At 42.1% G+C, this 23,916-nt stretch overlaps 1 protein-coding gene across 15 annotated transcripts in view; it reads right to left on the minus strand.

Moving 5' to 3' along the window:
- Positions 1 to 18,032: 18,032 nt before the first annotated feature.
- DPY19L4 (dpy-19 like 4) overlaps positions 18,033 to 23,916 on the minus strand; it is a 223,152-nt gene continuing 217,268 nt past the window's right edge. For 7 of the 15 annotated variants that reach the window (XR_014843579.1, XR_014843573.1, XR_014843577.1 and 4 more), the window contains one exon: positions 21,259 to 23,609. Coding sequence is in view for 4 of the 15 variants with exons in the window: in XM_085022007.1 (XP_084878133.1) it covers positions 23,445 to 23,609 (165 nt within the window). In the remaining 11 variants the exon portion in view is untranslated. Of the gene's footprint in view, positions 23,884 to 23,916 lie in introns of all 15 variants that reach the window. The other 8 variants (XR_014843580.1, XR_014843575.1, XR_014843578.1 and 5 more) reach the window with 5 other exon arrangements.

Genomic DNA, 23,916 nt, shown 5'->3' on the forward strand with positions numbered 1-23,916 from the left:
GAGGGGTGCATCTCACTGCTTCCTGTGTTGGGAGCCTCCAGGGAGGAGAAGAGAGGAGGGAGAGATGAGGAGAGTCCCCAGCAGCCACCATATGTTACAGCTTGAAGTCCACACTGGGATGGGAGGTGAAAGAATTCACTGAAACGGAGTTCCCATCGTGGCTCCTTTTCAGTGAATTCTTTCACCTCCCATCCCAGTGTGGACTTCAAGCTGTAACATATGTAACGAATCCGACTAGGAACCATGAGGTTGAGGGTTCAATCCCTGGCCTTGCTCAGTGGGTTAAGGATCTGGCTTTGGCATGAGCTGTGGTGTAGGTCACAGATTCGGCTCGGATCCTGAGTTGCTGTGGCCCCGGTGCAGGCGGGTGGCTACAGCTCCGACTAGACTCCTAGCCTGGGAACCTCTACATGCTGCAGGAGCGGCTCTAGAAAAGGCAAAATGACAAAAAATAATAAAAAAAATTAAAAAAAAAAGTTAGTCACAACAGAAGTTTCGGTTGTGGCTCAGTGGCTTAAGAGCCTGACTAGTGTCCATGAGGATGGAGGCTTGATTCCTGGCCTTGTTCTGTGGGTTAAGGATCCAGTGTTACCTTGAGCTGTGATGTACGTTGCAGATGCAGCTCGGATCTGCTGTTGCTGTGGCTGCAGTGTAGGCTGACAGCTACAGCTCTGATTTGACACTTAGCCTGGGAACTTCCACATGCCACAGGTGCAGCCCTAAAAAAAGGAAAGAAAAAAAGGAGTCAAAATATAAAACAACTGCAAAATGTATTACTCCTTGTACCTAAATCTACTCTAAAATGTTAACACTGTTGACCTAATTAAATAATGGTGAATCCAATTGTTACTGACACTGCTGTTAGATCACTTTATTATTATTTTTGGCCACACCCTTAGAGTTTGCAAATTCAGGGGTCAGCAATCAAACCTGTGCCACAACAGTGACCCAAGCCACAGCAGGGACAATGTCATGTCCTTAACCCACTGCACCACCTGGAACTCCTGTTAGGTAGTAACAAAGCTGAATAATTTTCAAATTAAAATGTTGGGCTGCTGACTCTACTTTTCTTGAAGAATGAGATTTAATCAGTCATGAAATGTTTCTGTTATATTGATAATATTTTAATCACAGGAGATCTGTGTTAGATTCTTGGAGCCCCCCCCCCCCCCGCCCCAGCAACCCAGCACCCACCCCCCATACTTAATGGACATTTTCTTTTCTTTTTTTGCTTCTTAGGGCTGCTTATGGAAGTTCCCAGGCTAGGGGTCAAATCGGAGCTACAGCTCTGGCCTATACCACAGCCACAGCCATGCAGGATCCGAGCCACATCTGTGACCTACACCACAGCTCATGGCAATGCCAGATTCCTGACCCAATGATCGAGGCCAGGGATTGACCCCACATCCTCATGTATACTAGTCAGATTCGTTTCCTCTGTGCCACAATGGGAACTTCCCTAACAGATATTTTCACATAGTTATACCTGCACAAAATTGTATAGCTTTTATTTCTCAAAAGTTTTTTTATCGTTTTTTTGCCACTTTTAAAATTACAAAATCAGTATGTGTTTATGGAATTAAACTTAGAACATACAGGTAAGTAAAAGGGAGAAATTGGAGTTCCTGTCATGCACCAGAAATGAATCTGACTAGGAACCATGAAGTTGCAGGTTTGCTCCTTGGCCTCACTCAGTAGGTTAAGGATCTGACATTGCTGTGAGCTGTGGTGTAGGACACAGACATGGCTCGGGTCTGGCATTGCTGTGGCATAGGCTGGCAGCTGTAGCTCTATTAGACCCCTAGCCTGGGAACCTCCATATGCTGCAAGGGCAGCACTAAAAAGAAAACCAAAAAAAGGAGGAGAAATTAAAAATTGCCAGTAGGAGTTCCCATCATGGTGCAGCAGAAACGAATCCGACTAGGAACCATGAGGTTGCGGGTTCAATCCCTGGCCTTGCTCCGTGGGTTGGGGATCTGGTGTTGCTGTGGGCTGTGATGTAGGTCACAGACTCGGCTCAGATCTGGTGTTGCTGTGGCTCTGGCATACACTGGTGGCTACAGCTCTGATTAGACCCCCCTAGCCTGGGAACCTCCATATGATGTGGGTACAGCCCTAAAAAGACAAAAAGACAAAAAAAAAAAATTGCCAATATATCTACCACCTTATTATCAACATTTTGATGTACAGGCAGTCCTTGTTTTGCATGGTAGTGCAGAACCATAAAAAAGACCATGCAAGCTGAAGTGATGCAATAATGATCTCAATAGAATTAACACAGTGGCTCAGCAGTAAGGAACCTGACTAGGATCCAGGAGGATCCAGGTTCAATCCCTGGCCTCACTCAATGAGTTAAAGATCTGGCTTTGAGGTGAGCTGGGGTGTAGGTCTCAGACACGGCTCGGATCCTGCATTGCTGTGGCTGTGGTGTAGGCCAGCAACTGCAGCTCTGATTCGACCCCTACCCTGAGAACTTCCATATGCCATAGGTATGCCCTAAAAAAAAAAAAAAAAAGAAAAGATCTCAATAATCAATGGAGAAGATTACTATTGTTCCATGACCTTTACATTTTTTTTTTCAGAACATTAAAACTCACTCTCTCACTGATGGTTATAAATGAACAGGAAAGTGAAAATAATAGAAAAACTAATATTTATGTGGTATATTGTAATTTAAATATTAGAAATATTGGGAATTAAAGTATTTTATTTCTCCATTAAAGAAAAAACTTGTCAAAAGGTGTTTCAACAAAGCTTGCCTTCTTCTAATTACATAACTCATGAGATGGAGCAAGCATCTTTCCATGCCATCGGCAAATTCTCATCATTACTAAATTTGGATCAGATTCCAAAATTTAACTTTTGTGCTTCCAATGTCATGAAATATCTCTCTGTGAGTTCCTTTAATGTTAAGTTTTTTTACTGATGAGACTTCCTCTGGGACATCTTCATCTTTCTTCATTTATAGCAATACATTCATGAAATTCATCTGAATGGTGGCAATGTTGAGATATCCATGGTCAGGTATTTAGTTTATAGCTCCACTTACATTTGGTTCAGATTTCATTCAAAATTATCACTTTTTCTTTCTTTCCTTTATTTTAGCTTTGTTTGGCCAATTCCCTCTTTCAGTTACTCGTTTCTATAAAATGTCACTTGGGGTTATCTCTGGGAGTCAAGGAGGAAACATCGTGATATGCTTTGCTGTCTGTGTGTGAACAGAATAATAGATATGCAGTTACCAATCATAGACTTTGAAGGAGGTGACCACATGGGTCACTGATCATGATCTGTATCTATTATTTACATAGTGACTTGTGGATTGAAGAGTTGGCAGTGAAGTTTATGTAATTCCTTAGAGTTAATAGACCACGGTAACTGAAATTTGAACCATTGTTAGGAACCGGTATTATTTAACTAAACCAAGGTAACTGACATCAGTGTAAATGAGAACCATGTAAAGCAAGGAAAGCCCATATAACTTTTTCCAGTCATCTGTATGCACAATTCTTTTTAAAAACTAGATCATCCTTGTGGCGTATATGACAAATTAGCTCAACATTACTCGTCCCAACGACCTCCTGTTCTATTGACTTATTTTTTTTTCTTTTGTCTTTTTAAAGCTGCACCTGCAGCATATGGAAGTTCCCAGGCTAGGGGTCAAATCAGAGCTACAGCTGCAAGCCTACACCACAGCCATAGCAATTTGGGATCTGAGCTGCATCTGTGACCTACACCACAGCTTGCAGCAATGCCAGATTCTTAACCCACTGGATAAGGCCAGGGATTGAACTGCATCCTCATACTGTGTGTCAGGTTCGTAAGCTGCTGAGCCACAACAGGAACTCTGAGAAACACTTGTGAAGTCACAAGTCCAGAGGCACGGACTCACTAAGACTAAGACCTAATCATAGGACTAAAAGATGCTTCCCCCGCCCCCACACCACACACCACATTACTAATGATATATATGTACAGCACTTCTTTTTAGCCTGTAGATTATGCCTCTCAAGATAAAAATTCCAAGACATGCTAAAAGACAACAGAGTTTGAAGAGACAAGGAAAGCATCAGAACCAGACATAGCAAGGATATTGGAATTACATGACAAGGAGTTTAAAACAACTATAATTAATATACTAAGGGATCTAATGAATGAAGCAGAGAGCAAGCAACAACAGATGGAAGAGGTAAGCAGAGATGTGGAAATCCTATGGAAGAACCAAAAAGAAATGCTAGAGATAAAAAACATTTTCATAGAAATGAAAAATGGGAGTTTCCGTTGTGGCTCAGTGGTTAACAAATCCGACTAGGAACCATGAGGTTGCGGGTTTGATCCCTGGCCTTGCTCGGTAGGTTGGGGATCTGGCGTTGCCATGAGCTGTGGTGTAGGTCACAGACACGGCTTGGATCCCACGTTGCTGTGGCTCTGGTGTAGGCCAGTGGCTACAGCTCCGATTAGACCCCTAGCCTGGGAACCTCCATATGCCACAGGTGTATCCCTAAAAAGACAAAAGACCCAAAATAAAAAATAAAACTAAAAAATGGGCCAAAGATCTTAACAGATACCCCACCAAGAAGACACACAGATGGCAAAGAGATGCTCTACTTCATGTGTCACCAGGGAAATGCAAAGGAAAACAATGAGATACCACTACATACCTGTCAGAATAGCCAAAATCTGGAACATGAAAAAACAATGCCAAATGTTGGGAGGATGTGAAGCAGTAGGAACACTCATTCATTGCTGGTGGGAATGCAAAATGGGACAGCCACTTTGAGAGACAGTTTGGCAATTCCTTACACACCTAAATCTGGTTTTACCATGCAGCTATACTCTAATAAAATGTAAAAAAAAGAAAAAAGAATAACTAAAAAAGACCCTCACTCACTGAAGTATAGTTGGATTACAATGTTGTGTTAATTTCTGCTGTATGGCAAAGTGATTCAATTATACATATGTATTTTTTTCATATTCTTTTCCACTATGATTTATCACAGGATATTGGAGTTTCTTCTTTTTTAAGGCTGAATAACATTCCACTGTTTATATACACCTCATGATGGACACGTAGGTTGTTCCCATGTCTTTGCTATTGTGAATAAGGCTTCAGTGAACATAGGGGTGCAGATATCGCTTCCAGATATTGATATCATTTCACTTAACTACACTGACCATATGCTGGGCACTGTACTAAGCATTTTACATTAAGCATATTAAAAATCAACAATGAGGAGTTCCCATCGTGGAGACACGGAAACGAATCTGATTAGGAACCATGACGTGGCAGGTTTGATCCCCAGCCTTGCTCAGTGGGTTAAGGAGCTGGCATTGTCGTGAGCTGTGGTATGGGTCACAGGTGCGGCTCGGATCCTGTGTTGCTGTACCTGTGGCATAGCCTGGTGGCTACAGCTCCAATTCAACCCCTAGCTTGGGAACCTTCATATACTACAGGTGCGGCCCTAAAAAGAAAAAAAAGAAAAAAAAAAGAAAAAAAGAAAAGAAAATGAAAAAAACCCAAAAAATCAACAATGAAAGGCAAAAGAATTTTCATAAGGAAACCCCTTTCAAATATTTTATTTTGTTTTTTTAATTTTTGATTTATTTACATTTTTTATACTTTTTAGGGCCTCACCTTCGGCATATGGAGGTTCCCAGGCTAGGGGTCAAATTGGAGCTGTAGCCTGCTGGCCTACACCACAGCCACAGCACCCACAGATCTGAGCTGCATCTGTGACCTACACCATAGTTCTTGGCAATGCCAGATCCTTAACCCACTGAGCAAGGCCAGGGATTGAACATGCATCCTCATGGATACTAGTCAGATTTGTTTCTGCTGAGCCACAACAGGAACTCCTCAAATATTTTAAAACTGCTGATTTAAAATATTTAGAGTGGGAGCTCCCCACATGGCGCAATGGAAATGAACCCGACTAGGAACCAGGAGGTTGCAGGTTCGATCCCTGGCCTCCCTCAGTGGGTTAGGGATCCTGCATTGCTGTGGCTGTGGTTTAGGCCTGTGGCTGCAGCTCCTATTTGACCCCTAGCCTGGGCACCTCCATATGACGTGGGAGTGGCCCTAAAAAGGCAAAAAAAAAAAAAAAAGAAAAATACAATGGCTTTAAAAAATAAATACATAAAATGTTAAAAAAAAAAAGTTTTAACAAGGAGTTTCTATTGTGGTGCAGCAGAAACGAATCTGACTAGGAACCACATGGACTGACCTGCAGCTTCCCAATGGTGCCACATGCTCTCCTCCCCGTGGTTCCTCTGCTGGAACACATGTCACCTTATCACAAAGCTGACTTAGAGGATCAGCTCAGACAGGGCCTCCTCTGGTCCTCTCCCCACTGCTGGCCTGTCCTCTGCGCCATCCTGTGTTTCTATAACCCCCCTTTTGGAATATTTACCACGCTGTACTTAAAATGTACAGTTACATGTCATCTCCGGATTTTGTCTCCCTAAAGGCTGGGCTTACATGAGCTCAAGAAGCTTTTCCTGGATGTCTACTGAATGCTGTCTGCTCTGCTAGATGCCTAAAGTATAAAGATAAGGACTAGTATTTGTTGCTGTTGATACCCGGTATCTACTGAGCTTTCTTTCACCACAGCATCCCAACTCTCTTTTGGGAAACCAAGGACTCAAATCCACCCCAGATTCAGGGCTGGGCATGTCGTGAAGGACTCAAGCAGTCTGTGGAAAACACCCATAGGATGAGGAACTGAGGCCTCCTGCCCACAGCCATGTGGGTGAGTCATTTGGGAAGAAGATTCCCCCCAGCCCTAGTGATGCCTTAGACAGCTATAGTCCCCACCAACGCCCTGATTGAAACTCCCATGAGAGAAGTTCCCGTCATGGCGCAGTGGAAACGAATCTGACTAGGAATCAAGAGGTTGTGGATTCCATCTCTGACCTGGTTCAGGGGGTTAGGGATCTGGTGTTGCCGTGAGCTGTGGTGTAGGTCGCAGACACGGCTCAGATCTGGCATTGCTGTATCTGTGGTGTAGGCTGACAGCTGTAGCTCTGAAAATACCCCTAGCCTGAGAACCTCCGTATGCTGTGGGTGCGGCCCTAAAAAGACAAAACAACAAAAAAAAAGAAAAACATAAAAAAAAAAAAACCTCCTTGAGAGAAAACCCTGAGCCGGAAACACCCAGCTAATCCATTATCAAATGCCAATCCACAGAAACTATGAGATAATATTTATTTTTTTAAGTCACTAGCTTTTGGGATAATTCATTACAGAAACATCCATAACAAACATAATCATGTTAATTTGATTTCTAGTTTTCCAGGAGAAGAAATGAAAAGTTGATGAAATAAATCTCTATTAACATAAAACTACACAAAGGCTGTTTCTCAGCCTGATGGTATTCAACCAGAAAACTAGCTTTACACTTCCTATTGACCTAAAACATAGCACTGGTCTTTGAGTCTTGACTCCCTAGCATTTTGAAGACCTGACGAAAAACAGATGAGAAAACTAATAAAACACCTTGGGAGTTCCTCGGTGGCTCCTCAGGTAAAGGATCTGGCATTGTCACTGCTGTTTGATCACTGGTCTGGCAACTTCTACATGCCATAGGCATGACCAAAAAAGTTAACAGGGGAAATGAGGGGTAAAAAAACAAATTTCCTGAGAATCAGTCCCTCCCCCACAAAGTTTTTCCTAAAACTCACCCAAATAGAAGCACGAGAATACCAGGAAATGAGAACATCTAATTGCATACTTAAACAATCAGCTTTAAAAATATTGTAATTGGGAGTTCCCGTCGTGGCGCAGTGGTTAACGAATCCAACTAGGAACCATGAGGTTGCGGGTTCGGTCCCTGCCCTTGCTCAGTGGGTTAACGATCCGGCGTTGCCGTGAGCTATGGTGTAGGTTGCAGACGCGGCTCGGATCCCGCGTTGCTGTGGCTCTGGCGTAGGCCGGTGGCTACAGCTCCGATTCAACCCCTAGCCTGGGAACCTCCATATGCCGCGGGAGCGGCCCAAAGAAATAGCAAAAAGACAAAAAAAAAAAAAAAGAAAATATTGTAATTGATAATATTGGCTGTTGCTCCCTTTGAAAAAGTTTTTGGGGAGTTCCCCTTGTGGCTCAGCAGTAAAGACCCCAACTAGCATCCGTGAAGATGTCCCTGGTCTTGCTCAGTGAGTTAAGGATCTGGCATTGCTGTGAGCTATGGTGTAGGTTGCAGACATGACTCGGATCCTGTGTTGCTGTGGCTATGGTAGCTGACAGCTGTGGCTTAGATTCGACCCCTAGCCTGGGAACCTCCACATGCCTAAAAAAGAAAAACAAACAAAAAAATCGGGGTGGGGGGAGTACCCACTGTGGTACAGCTGGGTCAGTGTTGTCTCTTCAGTGGTTTGGGCCACTCACTGCAGGGGCACAAGTTCCATCCCTGGCCCAGTGCAGTGGGTTAAGGATCCAGATCTCTGCAGCTGCCCTGTGGGTCACAGCTTTGGCTTAGATTGGTTCCCTGGCCCAGAAACTTACATATGCCACGTGCAGCCAGAGAAAAAGAGGGTTTTGTTTTGTTTTTGTTTTTATTTTTTTGCTTTTTAGGGCTGCACCCATGGCATATGGAACTTCCCCGGTTAGGGGTTGAATCGGAGCTACAGCTGCCAGCCTACACCGCAGCCACAGCAAATTGGTATCCGAGCCGTGTCTGCGACCTACACCACAGGTCACAGCAACGCCAGACCCTTAACCTACTGAGTGAGGCCAGGGATCAAACCAGCAACCTCATGATTCCAAGTCGATTCGTTTCCGCTGCGCCATGATGGGAAATCCTGTTTTTGTTTTTAAAGCAAGCTTTGACAACAAGTTAAACGCCTTAAGTTAAACTCCGTTTGAGCTTGCTAAATCTTATGTATGTTAATGTTGTTATTACTGCAAATGGGATTCATCACTAGGGAAAGCAACCAGAAACAGTCAACACCCAACATGACTTTTCTTTCACTTTAAATACATAGAGTATTAGAAGCTGCCTGTCCACTTCTGCAAAAAATTTTAAAAGCCCTTTCCTGAGTTTTTTAAAGGAACACCCAAACCCACAATCTGACCTCAAGGCCAGATCCAAGGGCATATCATTTGACTTCCTTCCTTCGACCCAGTGGACAATCCAAGTTGGGAGTTCAAATTCAGGGCCTGAAAACACAGGAGGCTGAATTTCCTAAACCATGAAACCATTTTGTCTGGCCACGGTCCACACGAAGAGATAAATCTGTGCATTTAGGTTACCCATGTAGGAACAAATCCCGTGCTTACTTAGCATTTGGAACCTAAAAATCTGAAAAAAATAAAATAAAAAACAACAAAAAAAAGGTGAAAGTCAGACTAATCTTGGGTGACCTTGAGGTGGCCTCGGTGATGAGAGTGCTGAATCCTAACCACTAGACCACAAGGGCTAGCCAATAGGCATGGAGCCCTCGATTTTGGTTTGCTTTGAAGAGTGAATTCGGCAAAGAGGTGGAAAGTAGCAAAACAAGTAAAGTGTTTATTAGGAGAAAGAGACATGTGCTTTGGGGGCAGTTCTTCTGGATTTCCTCTTTTTTTTTTTTTTTTCTTGGTCTTTTTAGGGCCGAACCCATGGCATACGGAGGTTCCCAGGCTAGGGGTCCAATCGGAGCTGTAGCTGCTGGCCTACACCAAAAGCCACAGCAATGCAGGATCCCTAACCCACTGAGCCAGGCCAGCAATCAAAACTGCATTCTCATGGATGCTAGTCAGATTCATTTCTGCTGAGCCATGACGGAAACTCCCAGGTTTCCTTTTGATCAGTCATCTTGCTTTGTCCAGCTTCAAGACCGTATCTGGTCTGACTCAGGGTCCTCTCCTATGTGCGTGGGCATCTTTTAGCCAAGATGGATTCTAGCGCAAGAGCTTCTGGGAAGTTGACATCACCTATCATGGTCTGGCACCCCCTCTTTTCTCGGACCTCTGAGGAACCTTTCTGTGCAGGTGTAGTTTGGGAGGTCTCCTTGGCCCCAAGAATGAGAAATATGTGGTTTCCTTATCTGTTACTGGAGTGGGACCCATGTCTTTCTTGCATGGGCTATTAGCTTTATCTTGAAGTATCGGTCTGCAGGGGACAGATTCCAGCTGCTCATCCTGGGGCCCATCTACCTCCTACCTCAAGACTAGCATGCCCCCTCTCCAGAAAAAAATACACCCCTACCCCTACCTTGGACCTTCCCCAAATGGGCAACTGAGAAATTAAGCTTTCTCCCTTCCTCCCTTTTTCCCCCATAATACTCATATTTTATTCTCTCATCTCCCTTATCATGTGATTCCCCCAAAATGTTGAGTTGCTTCCCCTATCCACCTCCTTATCTTATCAGTAGGAAAAAGATTTTCTATGGAAAGGTCAAAATTAACCTTTCTAAAGAACCAAACTATCCAAAAAGCTACACTTGGAAACTGACAGTTGGCCCACGATGTCACTATGCTACAATAGCTTTCCAGTACAGCCGAAATAGAGTTCTCCTGTGGTGCAGTGGGTTAAGGATGCAGTGTTGTTGCTACAGCAGCTCAAGTGGCTGCTGTGGCAGGGGTTCAACTCCTGGGCCAGGAAATGTAGTCAAAAAAAAAAAAAAAGGTCATTCTTTCTCGAGACCTTCCAGGCTGGTACTTCCTGAAGATTCTTGGAGAGTTGTGAGTTAAGAGAGGACACGGAAGCTCTGCACTGTTTCCTCATACCTTGTCCTGTGCATCTCTTCCATCTGGCTGTTCCTTATATACTTTCATAATAAAATGATCATCTAAAGGAAGAATTGAGGTTCAGGGAGGGCTGCCCCCAAGTATGCCAAAGAATTTTTTGTTTGTTTCTTTGTTTTGTTTTTTAGAGTTGCACCCATGGCATATGGAGGTTTCCAGGGTAGGGGTCAAATCGGAGCTGTAGCTGCTGGCCTATGCCACAGCCACAGCAATGCCAGCACCGAACCAAGTCTGCAACCTACACCACAGCTCACAGCAATGCCGGATCCCCGACCCACTGAGCAAGGCCAGGGATTGAACCCACATTCTCATGGATGCTAATCGGATTCATTCCCCCTGCACCACAATGGTAAGTCCAAAGAATTATTTTCAATTAAAGTTACTTAAGAAATAGCCAATGCAAGAGTGATTCTGACCCTCCTTTCTGTTCCTGTGAAAGCAAGAAATAAATCTCCCACATGAAATGTGCTCTCCCTGCCCCTTTCATCAGAGATAGGGAATTAAGGGCCATGACACAAACCTTGTTTATTCTTTACTAATTTATTGCCCCAAGTTCAAACTCTGTTTGGATCCTTCACTAATTAGTTAATTTGCCTATCAACTCCTCACAAATGTATTGTTTCTTGATCTAAAAAATATGAAAACTGTCTGCTTTGGCTACTTCTTAGGTCCCATTTCTGTGAGACCACTGTGCTCACAAATTAATTTCCCCTGTTTAAAACAAAACCAAAAAAATCCCTTCTTGGAAAAAAAAAAAAGAGAGAGATTAGAAAAAAAGAAACTATTCCTTCTGCTTAAAATCTCTGTTCTTGGAATTCCTGCTGTGGTGCAGGTTCTGTCTCTGGCAGGAGAACTTCCACATGCCACAGACAGGGCTGAAAGGAAAAGAAAAGAAAAGGAAAATCTCTGTCTTTTGTCATCAAATTCCTCTTCATCCACTGCTCCAGGTACCTTCCTAATTTTGCTGAAGGAAGTCTGCAGAATTAGGATATTTATCCCCTGTTCTTCCAGACAGCACTTATCAGAACATATGAATGATTCTGATGGATTGTTGAACTAATACAATGTATAATAATTTATTTACATATTTGCCTTCTTCACCAGACTAGAACAAGGAACAGCATTTTTTCTTCTTCCTCTCTGCTTTCTTCCTTCAAAAATTACTTCCTTGGAGTTCCCATCCTGGCTCAATGGAAATGAATCTGACTAGTAACCATGAGGACGCAGGTTCAATCCCTGGCCTCACTCAATGGATTAAGGAACTGGTGTTGCCTGAGTGGTGGTGTAGGTCGCAGACGTGGCATGGATTCTGCACATTGCTATGCCTATGGTGTAGGCCAGCAGCTATAGCTCCGATTGGACCCCTAGCTTGGGAAACTCCGTATGCTGCGGGTGAAGCCCTAAGAAGACAAAAAAAAAAAAAAAAAAAAAAAAAAAATTACTTCCTGCAGCCTACTTTGTCCCAGGTTATAGAGTGGGAACCCAAACAGTCTTGCTTTTGGGGAATTTATGTTAATATGTGCCTTTGCAGTTTCCTGGCATATAACTGGCCCTCAGTAAACATTTACTGTTTGAATAAAACAAAGCAACTCCTCAACCCGCACCTCCAGTGCAAGCCTGTGAATATGACATGACACTCCTTAATACCTCCACACAGCTCAGAATACCTTGGGCATCTTTAAGTACTGCGCACTTAGAATTTCTGAGCTGGTGCGGCTACTGTTAGCCTGAACTAGTGGGCAAGGCAGCATTTACTTCCACTGGAATCTCTCCAAAACAGTAACTTCAGGCCTCGAAGAGTCTGACCTGGGATCTGGCACCAGTGCACAGAGAGACGCCCCCAAAAGGTATCCCAGCTTTCTTCCGGCAGGGGCGCCCTCCATCTACACTTCAGAATGCTCATTTAAGAGAATCAAGACCTCATCTCCCAAGGCCGCATCCATCTGCAGTAGCTATAGTGGAGTTAGTCCCAGAGATCAACGCTACCAGGAACTTCTGGGAAAAGGGCAGCAGTAAATGAGCGCAAGAGCTGGAGTCACTGATCATGACCGCGGCGCATCACTCCATTTGTATTAGCAGCTGTGCCCCTATCTTCTGGCTTCTTGCATTCGCCCGGTAAAATCAGAAACAACGCAAGCGAACATTAGTGCCTCTGGGCAGATCTGAAGGAAGGGCACGAGCATCGCTCACAGGACCGTGAGGCCCAAGGCTCTCCCTCTCCTCTCCGAAGGTGCCCCGACGTCGCGCTGGTATAGGCCACCTCCACTCCCCTGGCGGCGGCTGCGCAGGTAGGGAATGGATTCAAAGGCCTGGGAGTTGGGATCACGCGCAGGTGGGACCCACTCGAGGAAGGGTGCGCCCCCTGCTCCACCCGCTGGCAGGATTACAGCGACCGCGAGTCGGTTGCACCTGGAAGCGCAAATGGGTGTGCCCCTGCAAAGTCCCGTGTGAGTCGCACCTGGGGCGCCTCAGAGCGTTTCAAATCGACCACAACCCCGCAGAAGCGCGGGCCTGGGACACCGCGTACGGCTAGTCGCAGGCTGTGCTCCCGAGGTCACCTGCACGAGGTGTGACGCTTTCCAGGGATCGGGCAGGCGACGAGAGGGACGGGGCCCGCGACTCTCTAAGGCTAGTCGCCAGGCTGTGCTCCCGAGGTCACCTGCACAAGGCGTGACGCTTTCCAGGGCTCGGGCAGAGGCGACGAGAGGGACGGGGCCCCGGGACTCTCTAAGGCCGTTTCAGAGAGCACGGGGCTCTCCTGAAGCCTAGCAGGAAAGGAAGGAACAACTCCAGCTGCGAAAACCACCCGCCCAGACAGGACTTGCGGTCGGCAGGGGGGAGAGCAACCTTCCTCAGGCAAGAAGCCAAAGTTCCCAGAAGCCAAGGGTGGCTCCGCCCCTGATCCTCAGCAGCCAATCCGCTCCCCTTGATTGGTGTCGGGGCCCGCCCCCTTTCCATTGGCTTCCAGGCAATTGGCCACCTAGCCTTTACAGGTGTTTGCTGGGGGCTGGCGTGGGCTGCTGTTCACTTTCTGGCAACTCCGTCTCCATTAATTAGTGCCAAGCTATATTCTCTAAGTACTAGTCTAGGGCAGGATTTCTCCTAATGGGAACCAACTCCTGAGACGTAGGCCACCCTTTGGGGCCCCTACCCCGGGGGTGTCCATCTTAGCTGCAGTAGCCTAGATTCCAGACAGAGGGCCCCTTGTGCACTGAACAGCTACACTCAGATGGTTCTAGAACTGCAGTACCGAGCTCTCATGGAACTCTCACTTTAGCCTCTATCACATGGTCTCTTGGCCTCTGTTTCCTTGAATAAAGCTTAGGCACCTGAGAACGACTTGGAACAACTTTGACCGAGGTTGCTGCCAAGTAAGTCCCCATCCCTTACATCTCCCATTTCCATAAATCTTAGGGAAATGCCAGAAGCCATCCAAGAGAGCAAACATAGCTTTAGGTCCCAGTTTACTTGCTGTATAACCATTATCTCTAAAATGGGCATAATGATAGTAATTAGAGTTGTTAAAGAATTAAATGGGAGTTCCCATTGTGGCACAGGGGAAATGAATCCGACTAGGAACCGTGAGGTTTCAGTTCCATCCCTGGCCTCACTCAGTGGGTTAAGGATCCAGTGTTGCCGTGAGCTGTGGTGTATGTCACAGAAGCAGCTCAGATCCGGCATTGCCGTGGCTGTGGTGCAGGCCCGCAGCTGTAGCTCCAATTAGACCCCTAGCCTGGGAACGTCCACGTGCCAGTAGGTGTGGCACTTAAAAAAAAAAAAAAAGAATTAAATGAAAGAATTATGTGAAAGCAGGAGTTTCTTTGTAGTGCAGCAGGTTAAGGATCCTGAATTGTCACTGCAGTGGCTCAGGTCCCTGCTCTGGTTCGGGTTCCATCCCTGGCCCAGAAACTTCCACACACCGGAGGCACACACACACACACAAATTATGTCAAAGCATATAGCATAATGCCTAGTACAAAGTAAATGCTGATTAAGTGTTTATTGTTACTAGATACACCATGACCTAGTCCAAAAACTCAAGCTGGGCCAGATTACTTGTCTCTGAAATTTGAAATAAGTAGTACTAGATCGAAGCAGTATATAAATGGGAGTTGAAGCTAAAATGATGCCATAACCTAGATTTAAGAATGGGCCAAGCCAAAATAATAAAGAAGCAGGAACTACATAATTGGAGGTACCTATTAACAGAACAGAGGAGATGTAGTGAGATGCAGACCTCTGATGAGGGACCATGAAGCAAATGACCTTGGTTACTTAAGAGGTCTTGGTTGCTGATAAATTTTTTTTTCTACAGTGATATTCCTCCTTCCTTAACTTTTATTAAGGTAAGTTAAATTCTGCTCTTTGCAAGTGGAAGCACTTAACTAGAGGATTCCCCCAGTTGCAGGTGAAACAAATTTGACATGACATCACTTTGGTTCTCTGCTTTCATCTGGATTAAGTAAGCAGCTGTAAAATAATTTCTAGTTGGTTTTCTGCTCCAGGAAAGCAGGTCATGATTGAAAGGGACCAGATACTAACTCTGGTCATATATACATCTTTTGTGTGACTAAAGCAGGATTAATTTCAGAGCTGGTCTTATAAATAAAGTATGACCATGAAAATTCTTTGCATTTCACCATTAAAGACAACTCAAAATTCAAATCCAATTATAAAAGGCAATAGAATGAGATTTGATATTAGTGCTGAGTAGGGAGTAAGAAAGGGTCTCAAAGTTTTTCAAAATTTATAAATATACATATTTTTACATATATATTTCACTTCTTTAAAATGGCCACACCCTCAGCAAATGGAAGTTCCTGGGCCTGGGATTTAATCCCCACCTCTGCAGCAACCCAAGTGCTGTAGACTGATTCTTAACCCACTTTGCCACAGTGGAAAGTCCTGTATCTCGCTTTTTTTATCATAAGAATTATAAGACCATATAGAATTCCCTTGTGGCACAGTAGGTTAAAGATCTGGTGTTGTTACTGTTGTAGCTCTGTCACTGCTGTGCCACAGGTTCAGTTCCTGACCAGGGAACCTCCACATGCCACAGGTGCAGCCTGTGCCCTCTCAAAAATTATAAGTCCTGAATTTCCAGTTATGGCTCAGTGGTAACAAAATCGACTGATTTTCATTCTTAGAATCATGTACATGTATACTGCTAGTTACTTGGTCCAATATACTTAATTTTATTTAATAAGATAATCCTTAGGGCTAACTCTTGCAGAATTAATTTCTATTCTAATGTTTTGCTTAATGATTCTCAAAACAATACAGAATAGTAGCTGTGAAAGTGCTTACATTGCTATGTATTAAGAACTGGACAAAAACTGAATGTTGAGGAGTTCCTATTATGGCTCAGTGGTAGCAAACTCAACTGGTATCCATGAGGACTCAGTTCAATCCCTGGCCTCACTCAGCGGGTTAAGGATCTGGCATTGCTGTGAGCTGTAGTGTAGGTCGCAGACTCAGCTTGGATCCAGTGTTGCTGTGCAGCTGGCAGCTGCAGCTCCAATTCGACCCCTAGCCTGAGAACTTCCATATGCCATGGCTGAGGCCATAAGAAAACCAACCAACCAACCAAAAAAAACAAAACAAAAAAAAACCCTGAACGTTGAGATTTATAGCTTACATTTACAAAACATTAGCTATGTACCATATTTTCATTTTTATTTCTCACCAATTACCCTACAGGGTAAGCATTATCCTCACTTCATTATACTTTGTCACCATGCTTATGAAATCCACTAAATATATCACAGCTGAATATTTGCAGCAATTACTTGAGCCTATTTTTTCATTTCTATAGGACATTTAGTTTATCAGACTCAAAAGAGCCATTCTCTCATTCAATAGCTCTAGCTACAAGTTTTCAGGTAAGCAGTAACATAAAGTCTATTTCTTTATCAAGCACACTACCAAGAGAGAAAGTTGACTTGTAACTACTACAAATGACCTGCTAAATTTCTCTCTGGTTATTAATAGCCTTAATAGGCTTTATTAAGTTCATGTATATACTCCCACAGCGGGAATGGCAGTGTGAGGAGCCCTTGTGAAACAAAACCTAACTGGTGACCATTATTTTTTAAAAAGGCAACCACTTAAAATTTCTGGGCAGGAATTCCAGTTGTGGCTCAGTGGGTTAAGGACCCTAAATAGGGTCCATGGGATGTAACTTCGATCCCTGGCTTTGCTCAGTGGTTGAAGATCTGGCATTGCCGCAAGCTGCGGTGTAGGTCACAGATGCCTCTCGGATCTGGAGTTGCTGTGCTGGTCGTAGGCCAGCAGATGCAGCTCCATTTTGACCTCTAGCTTGAGAACATCCATTGCAGCAGGTGTGGCCCTAAAAACAAAAGAAATGGGAACAACCCAAATTTCTGTCAACTTATGAGTGATACACAAAATGTGGTATAATCATACAATGGAATGTTACTTGGCAATAAAAAAGGATACATGTAACAACATGAATGAATTTTGAAAACATTATGCTAAATTAAAGAAGCCAGTCACAAAAGATCACATATGATATGATCCCACTTATATGAAATGTCCACAATAGAACTTTCTGTCCAAAGACATTAAGTTTATTAGTAGAAGTTGCCTGAGAATGGAGTGTTTGGAGATGACAGTCAAAAGGTATGGGGTTTCTTTTTGAGGTGATGAAAATATTCTAAAATTGATCGTGAAGATAATTGTACAACTCATAGATATACTAGAAACTGTTAAATGATACACTTTATTTATTTATTTATTCATTTTGGTCTTTTTGTCTTATTTTTTGTTGTTGTTGTTTTGTTGTTGTTGTTGTTGCTATTTCTTGGGCCGCTCCAGCGGCATATGGAGGTTCCCAGGCTAGGGGTTGAATCGGAGCTGTAGCCACCGGCCTACGCCAGAGCCACAGCAACTCGGGATCTGAGCCGCGTCTGCAACCTACACCACAGCTCACGGCAACGCCGGATCGTTAACCCACTGAGCAAGGGCAGGGACCGAACCCGCAACCTCATGGTTCCTAGTCGGATTCGTTAACCACTGCGCCACGACGGGAACTCCTAAATGATACACTTTAAATGGGTGAACTGGGAGTTCCTCTGTGGCTCAGTGGGTTAAGGACCCAGTGTTGTCACTGCTGTGGCTTAGGTCGCTGCCATAGCAGAGGTTTGATCCCTGGCCTGAGAACTTCCACTTGCTGCAGGTTTGGCACACACACACACACACACACACACAAAGTGAATTATATGATATATAAAATTATATCTTGATAAAGCTGAAACCAAAAAAGATACATATATAAATAAAATACAACTTAAAATTAAAAAAAATTTTTATTATAGAAACAAAACAAGGAGTGTAATTAGGCATGAAATAAATAATTTCATTCTTGATAAAAGCACATTTAATGTTACAAAATCTGAAGTAAACTAGTTTATAACCCAACCCTTTTAATCTTTTGCAAAGATGTAGCTTTAGTTATAAGGACATATTTAATCTAAATGTACATTTTTGTAGTATTAAGTCAACATACATAAAAGCAGCTGTATTCATCTTTGTTAAATAGATGTACAAAGCTAATTAAAATATGAAAGGGTTGTTTGAGATATTTCAAACTATAAGTATGGAATGCATGTTTCTTTCTAATGCTATTATTCCACTAAATATAGTGGTAAGACATTTGGTGTATCCCTTATAAATAAAACTGCACACTGGATTATATGTGCCAAGATTAGGATGTTGCAAATTCTAAAAGACTTCTAAACAAAAATTATTCAGAGACACCTTTATGCTAAATTCAGCAAATCTGGTTCTAAAATGCCCTTTTTTATTAAGGAAAACAAGGATAATGTTTAGAAACCTTAATGGGAGTTCCTGTCATGGTGCAGTGGAAACGAATCCAACTAGGAACATGAGATTGCTGGTTTGATCCCTGGCCTGCTCGGTGAGTTAAGGATCTGGTATTGCCATGAGCTGTGGTGTAGGTAGCAGACTTGGCTCAGATCCCGTGTTTCTGTTGCTGTGGCTGTGGTGTAGGCTGGCAACTGAAGCTCTGATTGGACCCCTAGCCTGGGAACCTCCACATGCTGCAGATGTGCCCCCCAAAAAAGAAAAAAGAAACTTTAATGGATGGAAAATAGCTGAATCAAATATATTCCTTTGCAAGTTTCACATGAAATTTATTTTTCTTTTTTGGCTACACCCGTGGCATATGGAAGTTCCTGGGCCATGAACTGAATCCGAGTCACAGCTGAGATCTAAGCCACAGCTTCAGCAATGCCAGATCCTTAACCAACCGCACCTGAGCCAGGGAGCAAACCACCGCCTCCACAGACAAGCCAGATCATTAACCCACTGTGCCACAGTGGGAACTCCTGAAGTTTTATTTAAAGTATAAATTTTACATATTTGAAAACTTAATGAGCTATTATTTCAATAAGAAACTGTTCAATATTACTTGCAACATTTCAGAGCTAAAACTATTAGCAGATAGAAACAACAGAGAATATCTATTTTAAAAAAAAGGACAAATGAGAGAATATATTGAGATGTAAATCAGGAAGTAGTTATTTCCCTTACAAAAGATTCTTAAATATACAGAATAGTTCAAAATATATGCCCTTTAAATATTCATGCATTTAAAGTAAATTTACAAAAAAAACCTGATTTACATACAACTTTTAGAAACCCCACCAATTTTATAAAAAACACGACTTTTACCTGCAGAAGGCATTAAAATGTAGAAAGGGTCAAAAAACTGAACTCTCAAAAACAACAAAGCTTGATAAGATGGGTATTCATTGTTTCTTTCAAGAAATTAATAACCTATTATTTATTTATTTATTTATTTTTTGTCTTTTTGCTATTTCTTGGGCCGCTCCGGCGGCATATGCAGGTTCCCAGGCTAGGGGTCGAATCGGAGCTGTAGCCACTGGCCTACGCCAGAGCCACAGCAATGCGGGATCCGAGCCGCGCCTGCAACCTACGCCACAGCTCACGGCAACGCTGGATCCTTGACCCACTGAGCAAGGGCAGGGACCGAACCCGCAACCTAATGGTTCCTAGTCGGATTCGTTAACCACTGCACCACGACAGGAACTCCAATAACCTTTTTTTTTTTTTTTTTTTTTGTCTTTTTACTATTTCTTCTTTGGGCCCGCTTCCCGCGGTATATGTAGGTTCCCAGGCTAGGGGTCGAATTGGAGCTGTAGCTGCTGGCCTACGCCAGAGTCACAGCAACACGGGATCCAAGCTGTATCTGCAACCCACACCACAGCTCACAGCAACGCCAGATTGTTAACCCACTGAGCAAGGGCAAGGATCGAACCCGCAACCTCATGGTTCCTAGTCGGATTCGTTAACCACTGCGCCACGACGGGAACTCCTCCAATAACCTATTTTTTAAAGCATAATTTTCAGCCCAAAATTTGACTTCATTTCTGCTTTTCCTTGAATCAATCTGGACTGTATGGAAAGGGGGTACAACAGTGAGGTTATTAGCAATCTGAGTTAATGTCCTGAAAAAGCATGCTATCTATAGACACAGAAAGTAATGAAGAAATAAGTTAGTTTTGAAGTACAATGCATACTCCCTAGGTTGTAAAACCTTACCAGTCTAACAAAAAGCACTAAGATGCAGATGCCAAAGTTAGAGAAAATAAAAACCAACACAGAGTCAATATCATATACCTTATCAAGTTATTTCATTTGTTGGATTGTTTGGCATTTGAGAAGCTAATTAATTTAAAATGTAGGCTAGAAATTTCATCATTACCCTTAACAAAGATTTGCTTACTGATTAATTAAAGCTGACAGCAAAAAGAGCATAGCATAGCATTACTTTCTTATGAAAAAGAAGAAAAATGAATACTTTTTTTTTTTTTTTTTTTCTTTTCATGGCCACACCTGCAGCACATGGAAGTTCCCAGGCTAGGGGTCAATTTGGAGCTGTAGCTGCCAGCCTACACCACAGCCACAGTGATGCCGGATCCAAGCCCTGTCTTCAACCTATACCACAGCTCACGGCAACACCGGATCCTTAACCCACTGAGTAAGGCAGGGATCCAGCCCGCAGCCTCATGGATACTAGTCGGTTTTTAATCCACTTGAGCTGTAACACTAAATGAAAAGTAAATTTTGAAATAAGGAGGTTAAGGCACCTATTTCAACGGTTTTGCAACATCAAGGGCAAAGTATGCTTTGTATTTCTTTGAGAAATTCCTTCCACCCCAAACCCCAAAATGTTGCTCCTTTCACAGTAGATCTTGACTGTCAAACCTAACAACTGTTAAGTCACCCAGATGGAATTACTTGCAGAATTCTTAATCATCTGTTAGTCTGCAAATCAGTAAGGAAATTGATTAAATGCTCCTCAAAGTTTTCTGTTTTCCATTTCTAAAACAAAGTACTATTGTTTTAACTACAGCTAAAATAGCTTATATCTCATATCCAGTATTATGATTTCTATAATAAAGCTCATGTTTTCCTATTCAACTGAGGCTGACTGAAAAATACTTTAAAAATTCAATTAAAAGCTTCTCTGAATCTATTTTATTTAAGAAATGAGTTGACAGAAGCAAAAGCAACTTACTATTATGTCAAACGCACACACAAAAAAACACAACAAAAACAAATTCAGCATATCTGATCATAAAACTGATAAAAATTCAATTAAGTATTTCATGCTATATAGAAAGGAGGTTGTGCTATTTCCCTTTGAAAATAGGCAAGCTGACTTTTAAATTACATTGTTTTACATGCTCTCTCTAATCATAAGTATAACCATGTGACTATTCACTGTGTACTTAGGTAACTATGGTAATATTTTCATAAGGCTTGAAGCTAAGTACTGGCAACTCACTATTAAGATGTAAGTGAGAGAACCTGAAATAGCCTGCCTGTAGCTATCTTGTTAAAAGTTACATAAAAGCATGAAATGACAACCAATGAAACAAATGCACCAGACATATGACACTGCCACCAAACAACAAACTCCATAAGAACAAAACATCCTAGAGCTAACATCTTAGTCTAAGAATGCATGTGCTCTGTACTTAAAAAATTATATATATGTGTATATATGTATATAAAACAGAAAATAAAGGTAATGGAAAGATGCTCCTTTCTAATGTAGTTATTTAGAGTTCTGAAATTTCAGTTTTTACGGCACTTTAACAGGTAAAAATTTGAAAGTCTGTTCACTCAATAGGTGTATAAACATGCATCCCATCTTATTAAAATATATATCTATCCTGAATTTCTTTATATGGCCAAATTTATCAATTTAGAATTTCTTTTAATTGATAATTTAAAATGTGAAAACATGACTTGAAGAAATATAACATTTAAATTGTGAGACTGTGCTGTGAATTTTATAACTGTCATTTTGTTCTTAATGCTGAAGACTGTACCATAGTTTCATAAATAATAGCACTTGTGTTTTATCATGCAGAGTTGTTTAACAGTATCTGCACATATCTCCAGAAATTGTTGCTCATTTTAGTACACACAGTCTTATTCTGACAAATACTTACTTTTTCACTTAATACTTTAGTAGAAGACATGTAAATAGATTGTATACCCATATCCATATTTTAAAAACCTGAACAACATTCTTCTAAATGTCTGTTTTTAAAAATATATAGGTAACAAGAATTGCTGTTTTACCATGATTAAATTGGTATCAAATTTATGGGCATAAGTGTAAAAAAGCTAGCCAGTTAATAGTCATAAAATAATGAAACGCAGTATCATGCAACATATATTACTAGGAAAGTGCTCACTTACATAGGCAGCAGATGATTAGAGTGGTATTATGGAAAAATCTGGACATACCTTTATGTGTATCCTTAAAGATCACTTTCCTTTATAAAATTTCCATTTTAATTTAAATGCCACAAATTCTCAGCAGACATTTAAATTAGTTTTTTATTGTAAGAGTTTCGTTGTTTTTTTTTTTTTTTTTTTTTTTTTTTGTCTTTTTTGCCACTTTTTGGGCCGCTCCAGCGGCATATGGAGGTTCCCAGGCTAGGGGTTGAATCGGAGCTGTAGCCGCCAGCCTACGCCAGAGCCACAGCAACGCAAAATCCGAGCCGCGTCTGCAACCTACACCACAGCTCACGGCAACGCCGGATCATTAACCCACTGAGCAAGGGCAGGGATCAAACCCGCAACCTCATGGTTCCTAGTCAGATTTGTTAACCACTGCGCCACGACGGGAACTCCTTTTTTTTTTTTTTTTTTTTTTTTTTTTTTTTGTCAGAGTTTCGTTTTATTATACACCATGAAATTACCTTCAGAAACTGCCTTGAGGTTAAGAATAATTCTTTCCTTCTATTCTAAAATTATATCACATCAAGTATTTATTAAATGTTATGGTTGAGAACTATACTCTGGCCTTGAACATATTCAAATTCAAGACCAATGCTATGATGGAATGAAGATTTAAGAGGAAAATTTTACGACAGTCTAGAGGAACATGTAACACTAAGAAAAACACCTGGCTGGAATACTGCAGAATGGCAGATTTGACATTTTACCAAAGAACAGTACTGTTTGATCTTCTTTTCCCCACAGAACTCTAGATCCAGTTAACAGCAGGAGGGGAAAAGCAGCAGCAACATTTCACATGTCCAAGCTCTGATTTCTGAAAGACACCATGTAGGTAGAAGAAAACTGCACTTTACATCAGATGTCTACATCTTTGAAATGAAGGCTCTGCTATTTTTCAAGACTGAAAGGATATCACAGTGTTGATTTTATATACAAAGTAGGATCTGTTCCAGTATACTCTAGTGAAATAATTCATATATGGAGAATAGTTAATTTTGACCTCATGACAAAATCGCCCATGTTTTGAGTAGGTTAACTTGTCACCTTCTTCACAAACGACCTATTAAAAGATAGGAAACATAATATTTAAAAACTTATTAAGCTTACAGGAGCAATACAATCAATGTACAAATGACTACATTTATATGAAAAAATATAGTACTGCTAAATGTGGACTATCTCATATTGTTCAGCAAACATCTCACATTGTCCAGTAAATAAATGCTTCTTCATAAGAGTCACCATGTCCACTACTCAATGGATTTGAGATTCCCAATGAGATTAAGAAATGAGTATAGGAGTTCCCGTCGTGGCTCAGTGGTTAACGAATCCAACTAGGAACCATGAGGTTGCGGGTTTGATCCCTG

This window comes from Sus scrofa, chromosome 4, assembly GCF_054392235.1.
Source record: "Sus scrofa isolate SSC_HxYL_T2T_F1_AM1 chromosome 4, Sscrofa_HxYL_maternal_Yorkshire_Landrace_v2.0, whole genome shotgun sequence".
Lineage (NCBI taxonomy): Eukaryota > Metazoa > Chordata > Mammalia > Artiodactyla > Suidae > Sus > Sus scrofa.